The sequence below is a fragment of the Lasioglossum baleicum genome, chromosome 4 (assembly GCF_051020765.1).
Source record: "Lasioglossum baleicum chromosome 4, iyLasBale1, whole genome shotgun sequence".
NCBI classification, from domain to species: Eukaryota; Metazoa; Arthropoda; class Insecta; order Hymenoptera; family Halictidae; genus Lasioglossum; species Lasioglossum baleicum.
This window is the reverse complement of record NC_134932.1, coordinates 3,954,041-3,979,580: the sequence shown is the minus strand read 5'-3', so window position 1 is coordinate 3,979,580 and position 25,540 is coordinate 3,954,041. Positions and strand designations below refer to the sequence as shown.

General features: G+C 38.1%; 3 protein-coding genes across 8 annotated transcripts in view; 1 reads left to right on the top strand and 2 right to left on the bottom strand.

The window, feature by feature from the left end:
• The window catches only part of LOC143207696 (podocan-like protein 1), a 10,950-nt gene extending 10,326 nt beyond the window's left edge, over nucleotides 1–624 (bottom strand). Inside the window, exon 1 of the mRNA XM_076421439.1 lies at nucleotides 360–624. The gene's annotated coding sequence lies outside the window, so the exon portion shown is untranslated. The remainder of the gene's footprint in view (nucleotides 1–359) is intronic.
• The window catches only part of LOC143207701 (homeobox protein PKNOX2), a 24,791-nt gene extending 3,853 nt beyond the window's left edge, over nucleotides 1–20,938 (top strand). For 3 of the 6 annotated variants that reach the window (XM_076421444.1, XM_076421446.1, XM_076421448.1), the window contains exons 2-7: nucleotides 7,683–7,786; nucleotides 8,447–8,753; nucleotides 9,547–9,747; nucleotides 11,301–11,595; nucleotides 13,076–13,275; nucleotides 14,213–20,938. In XM_076421444.1, the coding sequence (XP_076277559.1) occupies nucleotides 7,764–7,786; nucleotides 8,447–8,753; nucleotides 9,547–9,747; nucleotides 11,301–11,595; nucleotides 13,076–13,275; nucleotides 14,213–14,536 (1,350 nt within the window). In that variant the 5' untranslated portion in view covers nucleotides 7,683–7,763 and the 3' untranslated portion in view covers nucleotides 14,537–20,938. Of the gene's footprint in view, nucleotides 1–1,512; nucleotides 1,756–3,883; nucleotides 7,606–7,682; nucleotides 7,787–8,446; nucleotides 8,754–9,546; nucleotides 9,748–11,300; nucleotides 11,596–12,738; nucleotides 12,871–13,075; nucleotides 13,276–14,212 lie in introns of those variants that run through there. The other 3 variants (XM_076421450.1, XM_076421449.1, XM_076421447.1) reach the window with 3 other exon arrangements.
• Nct (Nicastrin) lies at nucleotides 20,501–25,540 on the bottom strand. Its single transcript, XM_076421413.1, has 8 exons — nucleotides 25,159–25,540; nucleotides 24,803–24,901; nucleotides 24,369–24,706; nucleotides 23,889–24,285; nucleotides 23,376–23,772; nucleotides 22,858–23,303; nucleotides 22,288–22,480; nucleotides 20,501–22,190 (listed from the first exon to the last, which is right to left on the bottom strand). Exons 1-8 carry the CDS (start codon nucleotides 25,211–25,213, stop codon nucleotides 22,172–22,174), a joined length of 1,944 nt encoding a protein of 647 aa, XP_076277528.1. The 5' UTR covers nucleotides 25,214–25,540; the 3' UTR covers nucleotides 20,501–22,171.

Sequence of the window (25,540 nt, the reverse complement as noted above, 5' to 3'; positions counted from 1 at the left end):
CGTAATACATAATACATTCGTTTGCGTTTCGACCTCACGCGTTTCTCGTTGAACTAAATAAACGGCTTTTCGTTGGAATATAAATCTCGTCTGTTTGTAACCTGCTTGGCACTTAAAGGGTTAAAGTTTCGTTTCGTTTCGTCTCGTATATGTATATGTATGATCGTAAAAGCATGGTTTATTGCTTCTTTGCCAATTACTGTATTTTATAGCTGTAAGAGTAAATCAGGATATCCGATACTTGAATGTTATATACTTTTTTTTGGCTAGAATAGGTAATTTCAATAATTTATCGCCGGTGTCTCTGTTGCTTAATATCTGAACTTTCATTTTCTTTTTTATTATTATTATTAATGTACCTTTTTCAATGTATCGGTGTCCCGTGACGTAGAAAGTCGGTAGCTTCTTTCGACAAATTAACATGTCGCCTTTTGTCGGTTCGAGTTATCGCTTCTCGCTCCCTGATTGCTTCTAATTGCCCGTTTCAGTGTCATAGTAATTATTTGTCCGTTACGAGAAATCGACACATTACACGCGCGGTGTATATAGTTATTCACGGGATAAGTGCACACTGCACATACACTATCATTATACCAAAGTTATCGCCAGTCCGTTTCGTTTAAACTTTGAACGAACTGTTCCGTTTTTAATTGCCCGCGACACTTGACGCGTCGTTGCACATTCACTTATACACTAGACCGCGAATTTTTACGCACGATAAAACTTGTCTATGTCAATTTGCAAAACACAGAAACCACATAGACACTTTTTTTCCTTGATGATTTTATCGAGTTGAAAACAATGCAATGGTATGGTTCTTATGTTATATGGGTATAGCCGGATAAGATAGTAAAAAATGCCCTTGAACCTGTGCAAAATTTCAACCCTGTATCTTGATCGGGAGGGTAGTTATGGGGTAAAATCGAAAAATCAGTTTTTGGCCTATTTTCCCTAGTTAATGACGTTTAGAAATTCTGAGAAAAATCTGACACATGTCAAGAACCCAAATACATACTTTGCAATTGGTTTCAGATTTTTAAAGTGAAAATCCTGCTTGTAAAAAATCAAAAACCTCGAAAAAATCGAAAAAATGCAGATTTCACATGGAAGTTCTAGAGTGACAACATTTATATTTTTACAGTAGCGGTATATTGTTATAAGTATTGTTCATGAATTTTTCCAAATTTTTTGGTTTGGTGCGTCGTTAAAAAAAAATAAAAACAGATTTTTTCGACGTTTTTTCCGCGAAGAACTAAGCTGACCTTAAAATTATTACGTTCTATTTATTCTGTAAGTCTATCAGGCACTGATAAACCTTGAGCATTGTACAGAAGTAATTAAAAAATTAAATCAATTTAATTAATATTTCTACAGTATAAACATTACATCTAGAAACATCAATCACGTTTCCAACAGCTCGGTTGGCTCGGCGCGTTAGGCGTTCGATTGTGGAATTATAAAAAATCTGAAATCGGTCATTCGAAGAAATATTTGTGAGTATGAAATATGAAAAAATGTAGATTATGTATAGTTGATAATGTATTTGTCATTCGAGTATTGTTTTGAAATGCTTTTTGCCCACCACTGCCCGTAACTCGAGAGCGGATCAAGATAAAAGGTACACAAGTACTTTCGAACGCGTGTAGCGTCATAAAGAAAAGTGCAGATCGTAAAGCGTGCTAAGCTTGACGCGGACACCGCGAACGTTCCGTCGATTACGATATTTCGATGGACATTATAGATCACCGCGGTACAGTAAGTATTTTTCTTACGTCGCGCGTCGGATCTCTCTCTCTCTCTCTCTCTCTCTCTCTCTCTCTCTTTCGTCGACTCGTTAGAGCATACGCGTGGCTTTCATGTCCGGCAACAGCTGTGTTCAAATACCATCGCGTCGCCTAAGAATTCGAAAGCGATAGAATGCGTCCGTTTGAAGGAGTAGAATGAAGAAGAGTGCCTCGCGTTTTGCGCAGCAACGCGGAAAATCGGGAAAGCAAACAATAAAAAAGCACTGGTAATTTATGTCAAAATAATAGTAGCCTGGTAAAGAGCTACCGTTATACGAAAAATAAAAGGCGCATTAAAGCGGGTAACCGGACTCTCGCGAGCATGATCGCCCACCTCAACTTTGCCTGCGGGCAAGTGACATCGCCAACACTGAAAATACATTAAAAGTATACAAACACTGTGTACTTTTGTTTGTTTATAAACTCTTGCATGTTTTGCATGTCCAACTAATCGATGGTATTTCTATATCAGAATTATAATAAAAATTTGATTCGGTAAGCAGTGACCTGGGACTTGTATCGTTGTCTCTGAGATCGTTAATGGGGTTCATTGAGTTCCACCCTTCCCAGGTCGATGATCGATATTATCACCAGACTACGAGATGATTTAAAATAATTTAATGAAAAGAATCTGCAAGCTTTGCGATGAGTCTATTTTTTAACCGACTTCGAAAAAGGAGGAGGTTACTCAGTTCGATCTGTACGTGCCTTTTTTCGCTTTTTTATTACAACAGGTTCGCGGAATCCGAAATTGTATGTTCGCATACTCCTACGCCTGGTGCATCAAAACAATATATACTGCGACTTATAACGAATGATTTTGACAAATGATTACATACTTGCTTAATCTGCTTCTTGTAAGCTGCTGCATGTTATCGCTGTGACGCGCGAGTTTCACGTAAAGCTGACATACATTTGCAAATCAATTTATGCGGTCATTTTTCATACACATCGATATACATACTCGTAAATTATAATGTTTCGTTACTGTAGTTTTACTGTCAACACATGTCCATGCGGCGACCATGAATTAATCAATGATGCGAGCACACCGCTAGAGTTAATTGAATACAATTTCCCAATATTCAAATTACCAATAGTTTGTTTAACCCTCAGTTTGCATCGTTGGGTCTTTGATGATCCGCAACTGTTTCAATTGTTGACTATGCGGTTGCTAGTCAACTTCTGTTCTTCTCTCCGCATAATGCATTAATTATAATTATGTCATTTTACTCCGGTTTGTTGCAGTTCAAGTAGGATATTTTTATTTCGCATAAAGATCCGCTGTCTACATATCGGTATATACATGCAAAGCATCAGTGTTTCACGAATGAACCCGCGATACCAGTTACGTAAACGAAATGTCACCGTACCAACTAAGGATTAAAGAAGAAGAGAAAAACACGCTAAGAGAGTACGATATTTATTTGTTCGCCAACAGGTGTTTGTTTAAATTTCGTTGACTCTATTTATATCGTATCTTCGAACTCGAAAAGCAAAGATAAAACAACGAAATCGTAAACAATGGCCTAATCAGAATAAAGTGCAGAATTGTCGATAAGCTCGCGACACCGCAAAGCAATTCGTCACACAAAGAATTGGAACATTTCCTCGTTTATCCATTAGACCCTGGCATTCGACGGAGTGTCATTTCTATATTGCGGATCTTTATGGATAATAGAATCTTTCTACAGTAATTGCAGCAAACTCGATTCAAATACCATTTTCTTTCTCGGTTCAATAACTTTGGCAAGTTAGACCCTCTGAAGCTTCCCGCCGTTTAAAAGTGTCGTCCAGTAATTTTGAACATAAGCTCGCACAAAATCCGCAGTCTAGTAAATTCCATATCGGGGCGAGAATCCATAGGGACGTGATTGTTGCGGAATAAAATATGTAAAAAAAACTTTTTAAAAACCACGCTTATATTAAAATGCACTGAAAAGGAAAAAATAATTTTTTTCCTGGTTCTCCATAAAATACCGAATCCAGTTAAATGATTAATAATATTTCTCCCCAAAATTTTAAGCAATTAGTTCAAGATTTCTTCTGTTATAAAGTTAGTGTCGGAATAGATAGAAAAATTTAATATAAATTTAAATAAAATCATGACATTAGTGACTATAAATAAAAGCGCGGAGCGTCCACGAAGATTACGTCAATATAGTTTAGTGCTGCACGCTTTTATTTCATGATTTTATTTAAATTTATATTAAATTTTTCTATCTATTCCGACACTAACTTTATAACAGAAGAAATCTTGAACTAATTGCTTAAAATTTTTAGAAAAAATATTATTAATCATTTAATTGGATTCGGTATTTTATGGAGAACTAGAAAAACAATTAATTTCTCCTCTTTAGTGCATTTTGACATAAGCGTGGTTTTTAAAAAGGTTACTTTATATATATTATTTTTTACTTTTATTGTCATCGGAAGCAAGTGTATATACCAAATTTCAGCGAGATTGGACTACGGGAGGAGATTTAGAATTCGATTACAAGGTTTGACGCATACAACAACAACACGGCAAGTTAATATAAGGGTGGTAATAAAAAGAGTGAATTAAAATTTCCTCTGGGAACGTCGATAAAGTGTTCAATTACGTAAGCAGCCTATAAAAGAAACTTCCCGTACAGTTGCATAAAAGGGAAAACGTCTCGGAGCAATGAATGGAACGTTAAGACGTATTTCGACTTATTATTTCAACGAATGGCGTTCGTCGGAGGGTGGTCGGTGGAAACGCGGGAAAAAGATGGGAAATTTGAACGCGTTTAAGTCGATTCTATGCGTGGACACAGCTGCGAGAACGAGCCGCACTGACCGTTCACCGTCAGCGATAATATTTTTAAATGAAAGTGGTGAGAGGCGACCGGCACAATAAATATCGGGTTTAACGGAAAGACGCGAGCGTGGTGGAAGCACCACTTGCAAGTAATGGTACTCTCTTTCTCTCTCCGTTCGTCTCCTTCCTTTTACTTCTTCCTTCGCTTGACTCTTCTGCTAGGGTGGTGCTACCTTCTTTTCCTTCGACGACACCCTTTGCGACCGTTCCTCCATACCTGTCTCTTTCTCTTTCGTTACGTTACGTTACGTTACGTTGTTGCACAAAGATGCCTACCCTTCTTACATCGGCAAATACTGAAAATATTCATTGCATCGACTGCCCTTATCCGTCGCACACTGCCTCGCTTAGCCACGCATGAAAAGATCGATTACGATCAAAAATTTTCTTCACCACAGCATTATCATGATATATAACATGCTCGAAGCACCCACGAAGATTATGTCAACATCGTTTGGCGCTCCACGCTTTTATTTATAGTCACTAGTGTCTGAACAAATTATTTCCTCCTTTTCAGTGCATTTTAATATAAGCGTGGTTTTCAAAAAGTTCTTTTTTATATATTTTTTTCTGTTTCGAATGAGCCCCAACACGATACCCTTTGGATCATTTTTACATGTTTAATTTACGATTTTTAATCGGAAAAGTGTCGGCAAAAGTTTTGTCATTGGATTAGTATAAACTTGTATAAACTAGTACAGATTTCTGTTGTAACTCGACGTGTGTTTGATACAATATGAAATCATGTTGAATTAGTTAGAGGAATTAAAGTGTCAAGTAAAAATGGATAAAAATTGTCGTCTGAAAATACTTCGCATGCTTCTTCAACAACTGTGTAACTTTTCCAACCCCATTAACTGATTCTGTAATCTCAGAGTTACAAAAGCAGCAACGTGAATCCTCATTTTTTCAAATACATTCTTGGATAATTTTATATAATTACATATTTCTCGAAATGGAAGAACTGCAAATGTTCCGCATTGCGAGAATTATTTAATTCATCAACGGTAATAATATTCGTAAAACATTTACCCTAATTATACATATATGAAAAGGTTAATGAAAATTGTCTTAAATTAATCTGAAACAGAAATAGAGTCTACGGTAATGTAATTCTCATTTTTATCACTTATACGTTGTTAAAGTATTTTCGGCGTGGTGTTCGCAAATAACGACGCACCCGGCACGTATTTTCTTTTTCCCGTTATTAAATGAATTTGGAGATGCAAATTCGCAGCTATTACGTGAAATTATGAAGAATTATGTGCAGGGTGATTCGCAATATTCTTCATATGATCGATCGAATAATTTGTGATATTAAGGTTGTCCTCGGGGAATATTTCGTACGCCGAGAACATTTGGTTGCAAAGTGTGGAAGCAACATGTAAAGGTATTCAAGTGACATGGAACGTCTACTTTGCTGGGTTTTTTCCCCCCATTACGAAAACGACATACCTCTCGTCGTTTAAGGTGGCAATCATTTTCGTTAAATGAGTTCAGTGATTGACTTCGCGAACACTGTAATCTCAGCTACTTTGCATTTATTATTACCGAACTACAGTCGAGAATTTCTACTTATTATTTAGAGCCTGTTGTCTTCGTAATAAAATGTAACTTGAACACAATGTACTCGTAACGATTCGATTAATTTGCAAGGCATGTTTAATTCTGCTCAGATAGATTTAATATAATCAAGTTACTTTTCCGTTCTTTACGATAAAAAAAGTCTTGTTCAAATTGTACGATTGTCGACACTGTATAAAGTTATTTAATCTTTCTTTCTTTTTAATCGCCCTGTATAGAACGTTTTTTGAAACAGCTCTCTGGGCCGTGTTTCAAACGGAACCTATTAAAAGCTTGAGTGACTCTTTCAACTTCTGACGAAAACGCGAAGCACGAGAAGGTAGGGAAAGAAGTTCTTCGCCGATCTGCGAGAAAATTGAAGTTCTTCGCTGACCAAATTTCCGTTGTCAGCGTCTGATAAGTGTATTCGGTTGGATAGCTGCGGTTTTCGTTGGGTGTCGCTGCTTTGTCACCAAGAGTGTCGCAGTACTTTATTTATTCATACCGAGGCGACGTGTATGGGGATCGGGGAAAATTCAAAAGGAACGTTCGGAATGGGAAGCAGAACTGGTGCCAGCAACAGTGCTGATGGCGTTGAGACCGTCTAACGATGACATTTAAATGCAGTGTGCCGCACATCGTTTGGTTCTCCCTGCCATGCCGCGTCGCGCCGCGCCGCGCCGCGCCGCGACGATTCTCTTCTATCTCCTTCGCATTCTTTTTTCGTCTCGTTCACTCACTCGCGTCTTCCCTTCCAAAATACCTGCGAACGTATCCCCGAATAAATGATATTCGTTCATACCGTTGATAAACGAAACCGTATTGTTCGCCGGTCACGTTAAAATCCCCAAGCTCCTCCGCGCCAACATTCCTTTTTTCTATACGAATTCGCCGGCAATTCTAGTCTCTACTTTACGATTTTAATCTACGCGGGCTAAACCGATTATTCTCGTTATTACTGATCACCGGACTGCGGATCTTTATGTAAACTAAAAAATGTGTGTCTACGTTGATTCCAAGACACAGAGGTTGCATAAAAATTTCTTTCTTGTTTTAATTATTTTATTGAACAGAAACTAATACGTTGATGTCCTTAAATGTTTTAAATATGTCCACTGCTTTAAATTGTACGTACCAATTTTTGTTATAAATGCATAAAATCCGCAGTCTACTGATCACTGAATTTCAACGATCAGGAAGTTCGTTCTTCTTTTCAATGGCAAAGCTTTTTCGTTTTCGACCATTCTTGTACGGCACTTTGACTATCACGTTTATGACGGTTCGCTGTTTAAAATGATCCCCAACACGATACAACTTGGATCATATTTACTCGTTTACTCCTTTTGGCTATTGATCTTTCGGGTCCCTCGAGGGATGCACGCAGACAGCGGTATATTGGGTATACATTTTTCACAAGTACGGTGCACATCTCTGTTACATGTATCGAGACGTTACCGTATGCTTGATTTCTCTGTTTTCTCCTTTTGTTCCAGAGCTACGCAGTGAATAAGGTCTACCGCGTAGATTAAAACGGTCATTGCATCAGAGGCCCCGTAGGATCTGGGCAACGATGGATGGTGTCAGACAGGAATGATAGGTAGATATAGCATTATTCTTGGAGCACGGTATTGCTACTTCTAGTTGCTACTAAACCTGGGCGGCAATGATACGTCGAGGTAGCTATCACAATGCAGCTGCGAATACAGGGTTATCCACTTAACACTTTGCCTGTCGACGGTTACTTAACACCTCACACCGTTCCGGAAACCTAATAATAGGCTTTTGAACGACTGCGCTGCGTCGAAACGAAATTTCGAAATCTTATTAAATTATATTGCCGAAAGCGCGATCTGTCGGTTCACGATTGAAAGCGAAGGGATTGTCGACTAATTTATTTCTTTCGGTATATATTATGATAAAATGGCTACAAATTTGGATAGACGCGTTCTCGCTTATTTTTATGAAGTACTTACCCCGGCGTTAGTTAGGTGGGGTCTCACATCCCCAGAGATTTTAGATTGATTGTAACATTGTAAAGATTTGCGTTTTTACTCTGATAAATTGCAAGCCTCTTAAGCAATACCTAATCTAATAATTATGAAAAAGGTATTTATTTCTATAATACAATATATTATTTCGGTGGGTCTGTGAGACCCCACCTTACCACTTACGATACATTTTCCCACCTTACCAACGCCGGGTTAATTAGTAGAATAGTCACGTTTAGCGTTAAGCTAAGATCAAGATGGTGTTACAGAATGCAAGAGGGTAGCACCGCCGTGGCGCTAGCGATGGTGACTCCTGGCTACGATCAGGACCCTGCGAGTGGGGCTGATTACACGACCCATCAGGATCAGGCCCAGTTCGAAGCGGACAAAAGGGCAGTTTACAAGCATCCCCTATTCCCGCTACTCGCGTTACTTTTCGAAAGATGCGAACAGGCCACCCAGAGTTCGGACAACTCTACGTCCGAAAGCTTCAACATGGACATACAGGCCTTCGTCCAACACCAAGAAAGAGACCGAAAGCCGTTCTTGATCAATGACCCCGAAATTGACGGTTTGGTAAGTCTCTTTAACCATTTCGACGCTACTAATCTTCGCAAAAAGCCGATCGAAAATTCCCAGTTCTTTCTGTTTATCGTACACAGTGCGACAGAACCTTTTTCATTCAATGCTCTAGACAAGCTTTCGTAGCCCACGACGGTATTTTCAATTTGTTATGACTTCTACGAACCAGAGTCGGGCAGTAATTAATTACATGAGTCAGTAGTTATGATAATTAGATCTTCAATTACATGTGCGAAAGTGGACTATAATTACAATAAGAAAACGGTTAAATGGTCCAAAACATAAAAATTAGTGGTTTAAAAGAACAATTACACTGAAGTAAGTGTTAGACTCGATTACAATTACTATGATCGTGTTAAGTAATTGCAATTACTCCTTTCACAATTACGATTATTGGTTGAGCCAAAGTAATTGCAATTACCAATTACAATTACACAAAATAATAGACTTCTCTAAAGAAGGAATACAAATTGAAAGCACTCCATTCATTGACCTTGGAGTATCCTTGAAATCTTCATTCATCCACTTTTCTGCAATGATTGCACTAAGTTTCCAAGCTGGAAAGGGTTAAATATGTAAATATCTTGTTATCTTATTTCACACACATCCGAATAATTGAATATTTCCTTCGTACACGTTCAGTGCCGGATCCAATTTTCCAAAATCCGTTCGAAAACAAAGACAATGCCGCGCGAACGAAATGACAGTCGAGGGGTACACTATGAAAAGAAAATCGATCGGTCCGCGTGGTTGATTTGTTTCTTATGCCACGGTCTGCCCGCCGTAGATGATCAAAGCGATACAGGTGCTGCGGATTCACCTACTCGAGCTCGAGAAGGTTCAGGAGCTGTGCAAGGACTTTTGCAACAGGTACATCACGTGCCTGAAGGGCAAGATGCAGAGCGAGAATCTGCTACGCAGCGATTACAGCCACCATGGACACGACATGGGTCCATCGAGTGGCAGCAATGGCAGCAGTCCTTTGCAGGTTAGATATCTTTTCATCGTTAAGGCATCCTGGCCTGTGTTCCCCCTTACCCTGCGTAGATATCCTTTTGTTAGTGGCGCGCAAGAATCGCGAATCTTCTATCTTGAAAACGCTACCGAGTTTTTCTCTTAACCCCCAACCCTTACCAAGGGCATAGCCGATGTGTCACCGTCGAGTGATCTTGACCTGGATATGTGTTGGGAAGGTCATCGTTTCGAGTGACCCAAACTTCGAAAAAATTAGCAGCAACGATCCGTTCAACAGTTACGAAACGTTAAAGTCGGGATCACCGATGACCTTGACAACATATATCAAGGACAATGTTAAAATTCAATGTTGGTATATCCAATGTTGGTACCCTTGCAGTATCTAACATCTAACAGTTACCGCTTGCCGAGGAGTTATAACAAAGCTCTATCCAATTAGTAGAATATAACTCATCATTAATAATAATATATTTTGTTGCACTTACGATTAACTTAGCATTTTTTCGAACCCCTTAACAACGGAAAGGAATGTCTCTGGATGCTCTTCTGATTGGAATTGTATTATCTTGCGATTTGTACATTGTATAGTTGGTAGTTGTTGGGGTAAAAACAGTAAAGTACTCTTCATCAGAGCTATCGAACTAACCGCATGTACTATAATATAATATTAATAGAAGAGAACCAAAAGTGAAAGTACGCTTGTCCCGTAAACTATATTATAGTCTTGTCAACACTGTTTATAGTCCAGTCGCCAGGTCGGAAAAAGGGCGTCTACCTGGAAAGTATTCCGAACTTAATCTGAATCTGAATTTTCGACCTCGAGGACCCTGTGCTAACTTGGGGAGGGGGGAAAAAACCACGATTTTTGTTACCTGTTACCATTTTGGTCAAAATGTCATTTTGAGAAACATTTCCTAATTTTGAACACCTGTCTCTCGGGACCAGTGAAATTTGAAGGAAATCTAATGCTCTTTTCAACAATGAAAAGAAAAAGTTCGTAGGATCCATAGTTTTTTGAGTTATAGACGAAATACCAAAAACAGGTAACAAAAATCGTGGTTTTTTCCCCCTCCCCGAGTTAGCACAGGGTTCTCGAGATCGAAAACTCAGATTCGAATCTCCAGAGTACCTCCAAATGACGTGCCAAAATTTCATTAAGTTCGGAATACTTTCCAGGTAAAAGTACCTGGCGACTGGACTAATAGAGCTTTGGAAACCGTACAAATTCCATTAGAAGTATCTTTTTCTAAATACGCAGGATAAAGAGATATCCCGTATAACAGAAATTCTGGGACACCCTGTATCTAACCAAAGAAGCATGTTTTCACTTTGTAGTTCTTTTCTATGGGTGAAGGGTGATATGTACATTGAAAGATATGCATATGGAGTTGACGTTGCGTTCGAAGGGTTTGTATTCGAAGGAATCGTTTCGAAATCTAATGTTCACACGATGTATAGTTTAACAAAACAAAAAAAAAAAGAACGAGCGATACTTGCGCGTCGCTCGGAATATTATAGAACCCCACCCCCGCTCTCTGACGGCTAGTTGCGACATATATTTCCCAGGTGCTGTCTTCTACAGGCAATGATGTTGAGCCGGGAGCTAACGGATTCAGAGTGAGCAGAGGCGAAACCCTGTCGGAGAACGGTGGCGCGAGTCAAGTGGCCGCGCAAGAGGAAACCGGTAACGACAGGCCGCCTTCGGTGCGATCATCTTCCACTGCTCAACGTTCTAACAGATCCTCCAGCCAGGAGCATGACGATCCTCTGTCGCCTTCCACGGTACACGGAAGCACACCCCTCTCTCAGATCGGGGTTCACACCTCCTGTGCACCAGTCAACGATATGTATCTTGGCCAAGGTGAGCACTGAGCACTACCACCTACCGAGTCCTTCTTCTCTCAATTCACGCCAATGTCTGTTTTTTTCGAGAGAGAGATAGAGAAGATATCGTGGACCTCCATCTATCCCAACCATTTGGGAAATAAAAGTCTAACCAACTCCTCCTACTCATCGATTCCTTTTCTTTAACCTTTTGCAGTCGAAGCAACTTTAATTCGAAAATCAAAATCATTTATTTGGACCCAGATTATTTTTATTTTGTGTCATCTTTTTTACATTGTGCACATGAAATTTAACCAGCTTTCTCATGTAACAGTTGAGCTCTTCACAATTTGTAGAAAGCAGACGAATTTAATAATATTAAAACTGTTTTGAATAATGGTGTAGCCATTTTTACTGGCGCCTCAGAGTCGCCATTCGAGTGCACAGGGTTAATTTACCCTGATGTTTGTCTCTTTTTCGAAAGATCAAACCATGGAAAAGACGACTCGGATAATAGAAGTCCACCTTCTCTTTCTTTGTTTTGCATAATCAGTAGATTGCAGATTTTCATGCAAAATAAGAATGATGTGCATTGATTGCGAGATAGAGGAGCTACGTAGACATTTGTTTCGTTTCTGATGTTGAAAGTTATTTAGATCAATTAAATAAATAAAAGAATTAAAGGAATAAAAATGTAATCGGGCCAGAAAATGTCCCAAGAATGCAGCAGGCTTATTGTTTAAAGCACTAGTTAGAAAAAGAGAACTAATTAAATAGTGCTTGGTCAATTTCTTGTGAAAACACGTATTTATACGAGCATCTGCAGTCTATTAATAACTGAATTCTCATTCAAGGTTCCGAATAAGTAAGTGGAAACAGCATTTTTATGTTCGTTCTCTGTGCATTCTTGTCTGAAATAAAAATTAATCTTCAATTGGTAAGATGAAATCAATATCGATTATACAATAACAGTTCTTATGAGCGTGAGTCTAGAGTCAGACTTCGTCGGAAAACAGTGATAAATCAATGATAAATAAGAATCAATAATCTGCCAGCTTTTACCGATATTCTTTCTTACCAATTAAGGATGCAGTAAATACGATAAAACAAGTTGCTCGAAAAATAGTTGAAAACTGAAAATGTTCTTATAAGCAATACAACGAAGAACTGTCGTTTATAGATGATATGGACTGTGTGAATACCGCCGACAGAATTTATTTAGAAGAAGCTAGTTATTGGGGCCTTCTCGCATTGCCAGAACGTGAGAACGAATACGTCGATGTGGGAGATGCTAGCGACGAAAAGTACTTTGGTTAGAAATAGTTGCCTTATTGTTTGAGCGTTCGTAGTAGTCTCCGGTTGGACATTGAGAAATGTTTCGTTGATAGAGAACTTGTGAAAATTGAATAGTCTGCGAGAAGAAATGAAAATAGTATCGCATATGAGAAATCCCAGTGAAATATACATATTATTCGAAGACTTGTTAGCAGCGAATATATGTGATTTAATGTGTTTAGATATCACTGTGGCGGGTTCTCCTTCTCCTGCACCTAGTGAAGATGAAGACGACGGCTGTGGCACTGGTACTGCTACTTCAAATCATAGTAGCACCCACGGAGGTAGTCATAGTAGCATTAAAAAAGGAAGACAGAAGAGGGGAGTCTTACCTAAACAGGCTACAAGTATCATGCGAACGTGGCTCTTTGAACATTTAGTTGTACGTATACGCTTTATCTGGCAATGAGTAATCGTTATTCGATCGAGACATTCGTGTCATCTTATTCAACATAATTTCTTATTCAACAGTATTCAAGATGTTTCAGGCTCATGTATCTCAGGTTTTTATAGGTTTTTATAGGTTTTTCTAAGTTCTCCCAGCATTCGTATCGTTCAAACTTGAACAAAATGATCGCAGATGCTATTTTAGACAATAGCAGTATACACGGTGCCCTATCTAATTAGACGAAATGTAAACAGAACAAACCAAACACGATTTGGTCTGAAATAGTAAATGTTATGGTAAACAAGGCATTTTTCTCTCGAGATCGTCGACGTCTCTTTCGAGTAGGACAGTATGTTTTTGACGTCACATAATAATGAAGATCACGACCTCCGTGTGTGTGTGTGTGTGTGTGAGTGAGAGAGAGAGAGAGAGAGAGAGAGAACTTAAGTACCACAAATAAATATAGTGCATTCCTCCGACGTTTTTCCGGGATCGGGGGTCGGGTTCTCGAAAATTTTCAGGATTCTTCCCGAGAATATTCGAGAACTCGACTCGTCCACTCACGACCATTGGGAACCGCACATTTTTGGGTTCTCGCGCTTCTAGTTTTTTTCTATTTTCAATATTAAGTGAAATATTGAAATTGCAGGTAGGGCACCCTGTAGTAATGTCTGATAGAATCTTGAATCACTGATAATATTATTGGCTGTGTTTAACTGTTTACAAAAGAAGACACTCTAGATACTCTGATAATCATAATAACCTACCTCGCTCGTATTACTCGAGGCTTGCAAGTAGCAAAAACACAGAAATGGAGTGGTCAGCTGTTACACAATCGTGTATCTTAAGTGTCTTTTTGGACAGAGATCCTAGATTGACTTTTGCCTTGTTATTTGGAGCAACGGTGATAAAATTTGTGAATATTTTGCAGCATCCTTATCCCACGGAGGATGAGAAGCGTCAGATCGCAAGTCAAACGAACTTAACATTGTTGCAAGTGAACAATTGGTTCATCAATGCGCGTCGGCGAATCCTTCAGCCGATGCTCGACGGTGCCGGTGCGGATCCGGTGCAACGGGCGGGAAAACGTCACAAAGTCTCGAAGCACGTTGTACAACAGCAACACGTGCAGCAACAACAAGCTGGCGGCTGGCAATCCGAAGACTCTGGGAGCGATTCAGGCTCCAGCGACGGTGAGGGAGGTGCCGATAGATCGAAAGACGGTAACGATAGCGACGAAGATGATCTTCACTGACCTCTGTCGATCATTGAAACGTCAACCTCTTTACGGTACCTTCAAATCCAGTTGCTCATTACAGTATTAAGGTATTCGAGAATAGATTTCGCTTTAACTGTCAAATACGTAATTATTCTCGCGAAAATCAAGGGTATATCGGTCGAGGTTATCACGCTCTCTTATCGGATCCAACCATATTCGATCTAGTTTTACCATCGTTGGACTCGTAGATTTCTAACAGTCGTGGATTCTGTTGTCGCATCTATTTTTGTGGACCGAAAAGATTCAAATGGAACGAACATTCGATGTTCACTTCAGCTAGTACACCCGCGTTAGTCCCCTGTTCTTCATTTAAAAAAAAAGAAAGAGGAGGCGAAATACGATTTTCCTGAATTGTTCAGAACTTATCTTATGCCAAAAGAGACGTTAAGTTTTTAATTTGTTACGGCTTTTCGTAGTTTTGTTGATTCTTCGATGTATACGACACGGTTGAAATACTTTGTTCGTTTAGTTTTGTTTTGTTTCGTTTGGATGTTTGTATTCTTCGATGTAAATCATTAATTTATAACGTGAATTAGACTCTCGGGAAATTTCGTTTCCGTTTTAACAGGAAATCAAATTTATTTTTTAAACTGTTGACGACTCGATGAACGTTTACATAGACACTTTGTGAAAATTACTGTTTCCTACTATCTTGGAATCTTTCCTATAATGCAATCTATGACACAGAGCATTCTACTTGTTTGCATTCAACAAGTTATACTTAAGAGATTAAAACAAAAAAAAAACAGGTTGATATTGCTGTTTGTATATTTTTATATCAGACTTTATTTCAGGCAAAGAGTAAATTTTGTATGAATACAGAGGAAAAGAGAACAGTGATCCATCTTCTGAATTTGATAAATGCAATTTCGATGTTTGATTAAAAGGATTCGTCGATTTCTACTGCACTTCTCAATCTGTATTCTCCGATATGTATCACGCATGAAAAGATTCGATTAAACGCGAGCACTCTTTCGCGCAGGAATGTCGCATAATCTAAGTTATAAAGGTAATAACAGCAACGTGTTTTTAGTTGAAGGAATCTAAATATTTCTAATCATGAAGTAGATACATTTGTAAGAAATTCGTAGTATTTCTATAGTGCTATTGAAATCGTCCAAGTGAGACTATGTATAGTATAGTAAATCTTATTAACGACGTCGAGTGAAAGGTCGTTCTCAAACCGTTCTAATTAAAAATAAGCTACGACGATATTGTACTACACTTAACGTAATAGACAAGATATTTTAACGATCGGTCAACGATAACAAAACAAGAAAAAGTAAACCGCGAAACCACAACTTTCGAATTATATATCGGTTGCCGGGTTTCAAACGAAAATCTCTCATCGACAAGCTCGCACTATTTTTGGGATTGAACGAGCCATTGTGCAACGGATGATCGATCGGTCACTAGATAATAGTAATCTCGGTCTTGTATTCTTCGTGCCATTGAAGAGCGTGGTAACTTCCGCGTGTTTAGTCTTTGTTCAGCTCTGCAGTGTCGTGACATAGCAAAGTGCTATCCCTCCAAGATAATAATAACAACAATAATAATAATTAAATATTAATAATACTACTACGATTAATAACAACAACAACAACAACAACAGCAACAACAATGATAATATAATTAACTACTTTAAATATATGATGATTATATTTTTAAACTCTAAGTGTCGTCTTTGAACGCGTGTACCGCAGTTTTAAACGAGATTGTGGTACTGCTGTACATAACTATACACAGAACTGTTAGAAATAAAGGGAGAAGAATATTAGTGATTTAATCGGAGGAAGATTAACGATATACCTTTTTTCTTGTATCCGAAAACGAACTCAAATTAAATGGAAGAAAGAAAGAAAGAAAAAGAGAGAGAGACGAAATACGGAAAAGAAAAACTTTTAAGAAAGCCCAACGACAAGCACATGCCATCTTAGGATTAAGTGTTCATACATTCGCTGTCTGCATATGATCGTTGCGTTTTACTTAAGCGAACAAAGAAAAAAGAAACAGTCTCCAGATCGCGAGTGCTGAATACTTAGCAACTTGTATACTTTTTCACGCTATGAAAATCGCTAGCGGATGCGGTGTGTATGTTCTTAGATTCGATATAATCGTCATCGATTTTCGAACTACCGATGAGATCATCCGTGTAGATATAATCTATAAAAGTTCTTCCTATGTACTTGTCTTCGATTGTCCTTGTTTCCAAGCGTTCCGTCCATCGCACTTCGAACCGTTGAAACCTGTCCTGAGAGCGTTCGCTGACTTGGAAATGCGATTCTAAACGGACAAACGTTTTTCCGAGATCGATGATTAAAAATAAAAAAAAAGAGAAGTGTAGAATAGATGCTTGGTCGGGGTCAATTTTATTCGGGCACGATCGCCTTGATTTCTAGCAGCGAACTGAAAGTTTTTCGAATTTCCAACGCTTGGTCAATTGTAACTATCGCACGTGTTGTACAACTGAAAATTATATGGCATTATACGGATTGCGTAAAACTCTGGCGACAACGGGGAATACGTTATTTACGGGAGCGTTAAATTCGAAAAAGTTTTCGGGAACTTTTCGGGTATGCGAACATGAACGTGGTTACTTTTTGCAACGAGATGCACAGGTTTCCTTAAGCACGTCGGTGTCAGTGGTTCATAGTATACAGCACTCTCACAATTTCTCTGTGTGGTCTCCACAAAACTGCTAAGTATAACTTGCGACTACAGTGGAACCTCCATTATCGTCCAGAATCGATTAAACGTTCTTAGAACTTGGATCTATTCTATATCGAAACTGTTTTTGACTCGCACTAATATTCGGATTTCGGACACTCTTGAAAACACCATAACTTTTTAAATATTCGACTATGCGATTTGAACTTTTTTGGGAAGCTAGAGCAATTAGTTTACTACGGCATGTGAAAAGAAGTTTTTTCAAAAATTGCATTTGGTCGGAATTGTAGAGGAAATACTAAAAGCTGCATTTTACAACTTTTTTATGCGGGCCTATATCGAAATTTTAAAAAATACGTTTTGTAGATCTGTGTCAATTGTATGCACTGTGAAAGTGTCATAGAAATCGGTTGATGCGGGAAAAAACGACAGGCATTGAAAGATGTAAGAATCCTTCGGATTACTGCAGTTGAAGGGCGAAAATCGTGAAAAACGATTTTTTTTACCGTAAACGAATTTTTACCATCTTTAAACGTTTGTAGCTCATTACAACGTGGACCGATTTTCACGAAATTTTGAGAATATGTTTAATTGATGTTTAATTTACAAAACGTGTTTCCTAAATTTTCCATATAAGCCCACATAAAAAAGTTGGAAAATACAACTTTTAGTATTTTCTCTGCAATTCCGACAACTTGCAGTTTTGTTTTGAAAAATTTTTGTCACGTTGTGTAGCAAACCAACTGTTCTAACTTCTCCAAAAATGTCAAGTTGTACATTCCAATATTAAAAAAGTTTTGGTGGTTTTAAGAGTGTCCGAATATTAGTGGGAGTCGCTGTGTCTATACAAAATCCAACCAGAATTCAATTTTCAACTCGATAATGTTGATCATTTCTGAAAGAAGGTTTCAGTCAGAAGTGTAGAACTACAATAATGGAGGTTTCTTCTGTATATAGCTAAACAGACCGAAGCTAGTCTATTGATTGCAACGCATTGAGGACGAACAATTAGCACGTAACTGAATGCCATCGACTGGTGAATTTGTGTTATAGATGCGCAGAACATTAGGATGCGAGAGAGAGAGAGAGAGAGAGAGAGAGAGAGAGAGAGCATGTTAATAGCGAAATCAAAATCATGCAACCGGTCCTCAATGCGCTCAAGAGAAGAATGTCCCGTACAAAACAGAAGGTCGATTAGGTCACTCTGATTTTACTGGTATCCTGAATTCTTCCGGTATCGATGTACATAGCCGACTGGCACAAAGTGCTTCCATTAGTGGCTCCACGAGCTTTTTTCCGGGCATCCTAGGCGAACCGATTCCAAAATCCGTTGCTGGTCGCAAAATTTTGAGGGAAGTTCCGAGACGGAAGAATCGAGTTGAGATCGAGAGGCGTAGTAAAACGATATTATCAGTTGAAGACAGCTTTTACAGTATAGCTCCTTATACGGTGTAGTGACATAAGTGAGAAAAATCGAGCGATCGTGGACACGTGGAGAATCAACGAAGTAAGAAAAAAGAAAAGGAACGGGGCGTCGATTTGAATATACGGTAAAAAGAAACAGCCGATATACTCGGTATCGTTCATCCGCCACTTTCTTCCGTTGCTTACAGGTCCTCGATCGCTCGTGTTGATGATTAGGTCGCTGTTTACAAGTACCAGCAATAACGTGCACTTTACGTAAATGATATAAGACTAAGAGAATCGTCGAGTCGTATCGCGAATCACCTAGTACGGGACTATACTGTACTTTGACTAATTATAATTATAAAATAACAATAGGCTAAGAGGTAGGTTGTAAGGCTGAACCACGTATACGTATGTGCTGCGGCACCAAACGACTGTGATAACTCGGTGGGCGGTGCCCAGCCTCCTACTTCATACTTGTATACTGAAAAACTATGAAATACTTAAAAGATCACACCACACATCAGAAACACGGACACTCATCCACACATACATGTGTAGAAACATTTACCGAAAATGTTGAACGTATGTTTGTAGAGCTTGCATCTAAAAACTGCTAGCGGGTCCATGGGCTTTCTACGTGTAACAGATTCCCGTTGCATTGTATCACCAACGTTCTCCGTTGAAAAGTATAAAAGCAAAACAGTTTCGTACGTTTGTAAGAAAGAGAAACTGTATCACGTTTTGTTACCTTATTAGGTATCTTTCGAAATTTCCATGGCTTTTCTCTAACGCAAGAGTTAAAAATATCTAATAGATAAAATATATGAATTGTGACGCTGTATTTAGTAGATCTCTTTCGGTTGCGAAAACAATCTTACACGCATAAATAATTGCGCATGAAATAATTCGAACATATTGCTTTGTCGTATTAAATTCTCGAGAACGTTCAAAAGCAAATCTACAGAATCAATGTTTTCGTACTTCCAAGCGCGTACGAGTACATGATGGAGGATGGACCTTCGGATAAACTACAATGCTGTTCAGTATTAGCAATTTATGTGCAAGCTCTGACGAAAATATTTAAGAAGATAGGAATGGACCAAAAAACGAGGCAGTAATGCGAGTTGACTTTGGTACAAGAAACCTGCTTAACATTTTGGATATCTGAATGTTCCCGATTATCACTTCTACAATAGTTTCATGAAAGAAATATTAATATTATATTTGATGATTTCCTGTTGTTTTCCTCGGTTACATCGTTCGATTTTCTATCGCGACATTGTCATTTATGTAGCTGTTTTACGACAACCCTTTTTCTACTAATTGACGTTGACTTTACGTGCACTTCCCGTTCATTGTGTTCCGAACAATTATCCATATTTTATGCTCACGAGGTGATTTATGAAAAGAGATTTAGATTAATCTTTTTTCACAGTAATTCGTTCATTTTTCTTCCTTCACACGAACATTGTATTACTACTTGTAAATTATACAGAAGTTTCTATCGAGCATGTTACGTTTCACGTATGTACTGTAATATGTATTCTATCTTGCCAAGAGAACAATTTATTCTATACTTTTCCAAAAATGTTTACATATATGTATATTGACAGATATTTGTACTATTTGATATTGCCGACATATACGCGCGCGTACGTGCATGTTCTAATATAAAAAGATTAACGGACTTTCGAAGGTCCATTCCTAACTTAAGTGAAATTTTAAGTCATAAACTAAACGTATTACATACCTACGTACATACTAAAAAGGAAGCATAAGCAAACAACTTGAATACTTTCTCGTGTACATCAAGGTCCTGTTAAATAAGTTGTTTATTGATAATAAATGCCATCACGCTTGCAATATGTTTTCCGACTTTTATTTTATCCTTAAGGTGCTACTTAATATTTACATACACTGTTTACAGTTAATAATGACCTGTTTTTTTCTTTTATTAAGACATGGAACGTCGTTTAATTCGAAAAGATTATTAGTTTAAGCGGGTCATTAGGCAGACTTTTTTTTAACAAATTTCATCCTCAATGTACAGTATATATAATACTTTATTATCGATAATAAGGACACGTAATTTGTATATTTGACAAAACACCAGTCAATTACATCGCAAATCGCATACTTGTATGTCTTAAAAAAGTATGAAATCGCAAGTAATCACAGGTAATTGTTTATAAAAAATTCTACATTGTAATTAAGAATTGAAAGGTTCAGGACATGTCTTTCTTATAACGTATTTACATATCGTATTTATAAAATGCGTTCGAACGGTTACAGATACAAATATATTGTTTCCTAGCGATTTCCTACAGTTATCGTTTAATGCTTCGTAAAATATTCTTTTTAGTCTCACTTGTCTCTTGTTCGCGTCGACTTTCCTACGTTAATCTTAAGATTCTTAAATTAATTAATTAAAGGCTTCGTTTTCAAAGCACAAGAATCAAAGGAAAGGATATATATCGAGAAAATTTCGACAGATTCAAACACGACTTCTAGTAATGAACCTATCCGCACTTCATCTTCAACATTTTTATAACGATCGAAATGGTGTTCGTGAGATGAATTGCTAAATTTCGTTTGCTACGCGTGACAAAATGTTTCCTTATAGATTACGTGTATTACAACATCGTCAACTTCGTACAATTAGCTACCTAGTTTTTGAGAAAATCCATCAACAAGGATTCTCGAAACGAATGAAAATTATCCTGCTACTACATCGATATAATAATTAATATATATGATACAAATATAAATTGCGACAAATTCAGTAGTACAAAACTGATGGCTAAAATAATTATTTTATTAAACCTCAACAAACGTATTCTAAATTTGTTGAAGTCTCTCTTAAATATATTACCAAATATGGTTCGATGACATGACATTCGTAATACTAAAATATTTATGAGAAAATGAGAATGAGATGAAGTTAAATAGATGTTCAAAAGATTTCATTAATTATTCAGACTACGAGCATTGCATGTATTAATTTACGTTAATCGTGTAAGTAAAATATGTACGTCCCGTTATTATGTACAAAAATGATTCCAACGCATTCAAATGTCCGGTAGATATTTTTTTAGTGTCGTTATACCCTGCTTATCGCTGTGACACTAGTGTCATACTCGAGAAACGTTGGTTGGAATACAAAAAAGGCTCCACCGTTTATCACCCTCAATTCGCATAGAGCACACTCATAGAAAAAACAATGTGCTATTGTATATATTATCGTTTGCAATGGAATCAGAAGAAGAAGGAACCGTCGAAGACAAAGCGAACGGATGAGATCGTTCTTAACATAATAACAGCAAGGTGCAAAAGTTATATGTATTAAATAATTGCCGAAAGTCTCACGACAACAACGAAGTAAAACGACGGCGGTAGTCGAATATGCATCAGTATTTTGAGGTATAAAAAATTGTCCGAGGGCGTACCACACATACGTTAAAGACTCGTTACTGGAACATCTTTATTCTTCAGACGATCCAACCTGGTCATCGATATGTGGTCCGCAGCTTGTTCCTAGCCATCCGATGCTCTCCTAAAACAATTAAAATTTTGTGTTTACTATAACAAAAGTCTGACAATAATATAATATACTCTCGCAGAGTATATTTATTTTTATATGACTACCATACCTTGTGTTAAACAGTATGTCGGACCGAGATTCGATGAACCACACGACAATGAACGACATACCGGCTACCACGCTACCAAGAATGATACTAAGCCGCTGCGTAGCTTCCGAAGGCTTCAAAAACATCCTTACGCTTAACGTTTCCCATATAGACTCTGTCCATGTGGAGTAAGTTTTCAATTTCATGTTGTAACCTAGTTAGACACATCGAAATGTTAATATTATTTATTTAAGGAGGTAGGCTCGTGTTTCCAGGATTGCTAGGATTGCGGGATGCGCCCTATTTTTACGTTTACAAGGCGTAATTTGCAGTATTCGGAAGCATACAGCTACGCGTGTTGCCGAATAATACAAATTACGCCTTGTAAACGTAAAAATAGGACTTTTGAGGGCGATTGCGGCCTAGATTGATCTTTTCTCTAGCGCTTTTGACTACTGAAAAACCCCATCTTTGCGTTATCGAGAATTGAGAAGGCTCATCCCGCACCCTTGCAATCCTGGAAACGAGTCTATCCCGTTAAGCGATGCGACGCTTCGTGGACAGACGGCCTATGTTGCATGAAAAACATACCGTCGATAATAAATGCTGGACTCATGGCTGCGCTATAATTCACAGTAGAGTTAATGCATATGCCTGTGCAGTTGTAGCCAGCCATCCAAATAAGATGCTTCTCGTAGCAAGCAGTTTCGTTCAAGTTCAATTCCTGTCTAGTTAAGAAAGCAAGCAGCTGACCCGTCAAGGTTGTGGCAGTATTTAGTACTTTGTGTACACCCACGTACAGGGGTAAAACTTGATTGATCAATTTAGCACCCGGAGGCGACGCAGCCAGGAATAATTTACACTTGGCACTTTTTAAATAGCAATACAACATTTGGGAAATATGATTTTCAATATCTTGCCGAGCGGTTGCGTTCACACGTGCAGCCGGTTTTCCAGTAACGTTTGCGTAAAGCACCTCAGCTACGTGAATCGTTACATCCGCTAACGCAGCTGTAAGGGCATTGGACGAGTTATTTCTGCGAAGAATACAGTTGGTTTTATTATTACTGGACATACCGTTACATTTCGAAAATAAGAAACAGGCGTACTTGTTAAAATTGAGATTTTGAGCATCATCCAAGATTCCATTATAGTATTTGTTTTCAAATTGCTCTCTATGGTTGCTTATAACAAACGCTGGTAAATCTGGATTCTCTTTTAAGAAGCTCTGTATCGACGTGGGTGGGACGCTATCTTTCAAAACTACTGCATCTAATGCTTCCTTCAGATTTTCTATCAGTGTATTATTTTCCCCGTTATTAGAATGAAGATACAACTTTCCTTCGCTTAATTGACCGAACTCAATGACAGACTTAATGTCATCAAACTTTAACTGTACACCACCCAAGGCATGGAAATTACCCTCCTTCAAATCATAAATTAATCTGCTAGAACCTATGTAGTCAAATGCTTCGCCATTAAACAAAGAGAAAACGACGTTTGTATCTGAAAAGGAAATCAAAATAATTGTTACGATTATTCGGGTTCTCGAGATTAATCCCGATAATTCTCGGGAACAATGTATTTACGAATATGTACCTTCCAGATACTAGGATACTTACTATCTATTAATGTAGCATTTTTAAACAGGTTATTTAAGTGATAGGCAGTGGCAAGTAGTGTTACTAATCCAGTTACTACGTTTTCTGCTCCGGGCGATATTCTATCGAACAAAGAAGATGCGTCCAGTCTAGCTGTCACTAATATAATGGAATTTTTCTCTTTATTTAACGGAGTTAAAGGCCAGTGTATATTTCTATCTCCCAAAGGATCGCAGTACAGTATCGGATCAATATGTAATTTAAAATCATTCCGTCTAATGCAAGTTCTCGAATCAACAGCAGCGAACATGAACGATTTCATTTCCAGCGCGCAAAGCGGCCTTTGTCGCTGAGATTCTAAATCATGAGCATTATATTTGTAGAAGCAAGACTTCACATCTTCGATTTTTGTCTCGTTCTGAAAATGAAACATTCCATAACATTCTGTACATACGTAACGGAAGTAATGTAATTTGAATAGAACACAAAGTTATTCCCGACCTCTATATAAAACATTGGGAAGGGCCAGTCTTCCATAAGCAACGAAGAACCATGCGGATTCCAAGGAGAAGTTTCGGTGCAATTTTTGTATCCCGAGTATCTGTTCGGACAAGTGTCTTCGGGAGAATATGAATCTGGATACGGTTGACTAATATTTTTCGCTAATAAAACTCCATTTACATTGTTCGTGTCCCGTAATCGAAATAAATAGTTTCTAGTGAACATAGAAAAAGGAAGCACTACTGTGTAAGGCCCAGCAGTGGCGTTCTGTTCGAGCCACCTGATGTCGGCCTCTCCCTCGACTAAATGAACAACTCCGATACTTCCAGATCTGCTCGCTGTAATAAACAAGCGTAACGTACATGCATAAATCCATACAAAAAGTGTTTCTAATTATTTCTAAAATATACTAAATATAAAGTATACAATCTTACAAGAACATCCGAACTGATGCGTTCCATTATGTCTACGGAAACAGGCAGAAACTCCTTCGAAAGACATATAGATCATATCTTTTACTCTGATCGCAGTCGCTGGAAACATAGTTTCATATTTAATTACATTGTTTCCGAATCGATAAATAAATAGTTCACAAGTGCAATAGATAAGAGGAGATAAATGAGATAAGTAAAATCGTTCCCGCACAAAGAAGAATATCTTTGCAAATTGGAAATAAAATGATACGTAAGAATTACTTGGTTCACGACAAAGAAAGCTGTTTATCGAAGTTTTGACAGGCTTCTTCGTTGGAAGAGGAGTTTTACGATTCGTCGACGGTTTTGCAACTTACCTAAATTTATAATAACAAATATGAAAAGATATCCGAGGCAAAAGCATTTTGCCATGTTTTTCGTTACGGTGGCACCTGTCAAAAGTTTGGTCTGTCAGAAGATATATTTTCTACGACCACCGCAGCGGATGGTCTTTATGAAGGTTAGACACGATGACACAAATGCATAGCGTGAATCAGAAAGGAATTGAATGCTTTTATTTTAGTTGTTGCACTGATAGTGGCGACACCAACAAAATGCCGTCAGAGGGCTTCGTGTATATAGAAGCCGATTCTTGGAAGTGCTCCAAAAAAATCCTAATCAGGGAATTGTCATACTAAATACAATGTTCCCTCCGTAACGTCGCGTTCCGGCACAGACAGGCTACTTCGGCTATCTCTC

Coding starts and splice junctions, on each gene's coding strand:
- Nct (XM_076421413.1), bottom strand. CDS start 25,213: ATGGCAAAATGCTTTTGCCTCGGATATCTTTTCATATTTGTTATTATA. Junction 24,707..24,802: donor GCATCAGTTCGGATGTTCTT/GTAAGATTGTAT, acceptor TGTTTATTACAG/CGAGCAGATCTGGAAGTATC. Junction 23,304..23,375: donor CAAAATCTCAATTTTAACAA/GTACGCCTGTTT, acceptor TATTCTTCGCAG/AAATAACTCGTCCAATGCCC.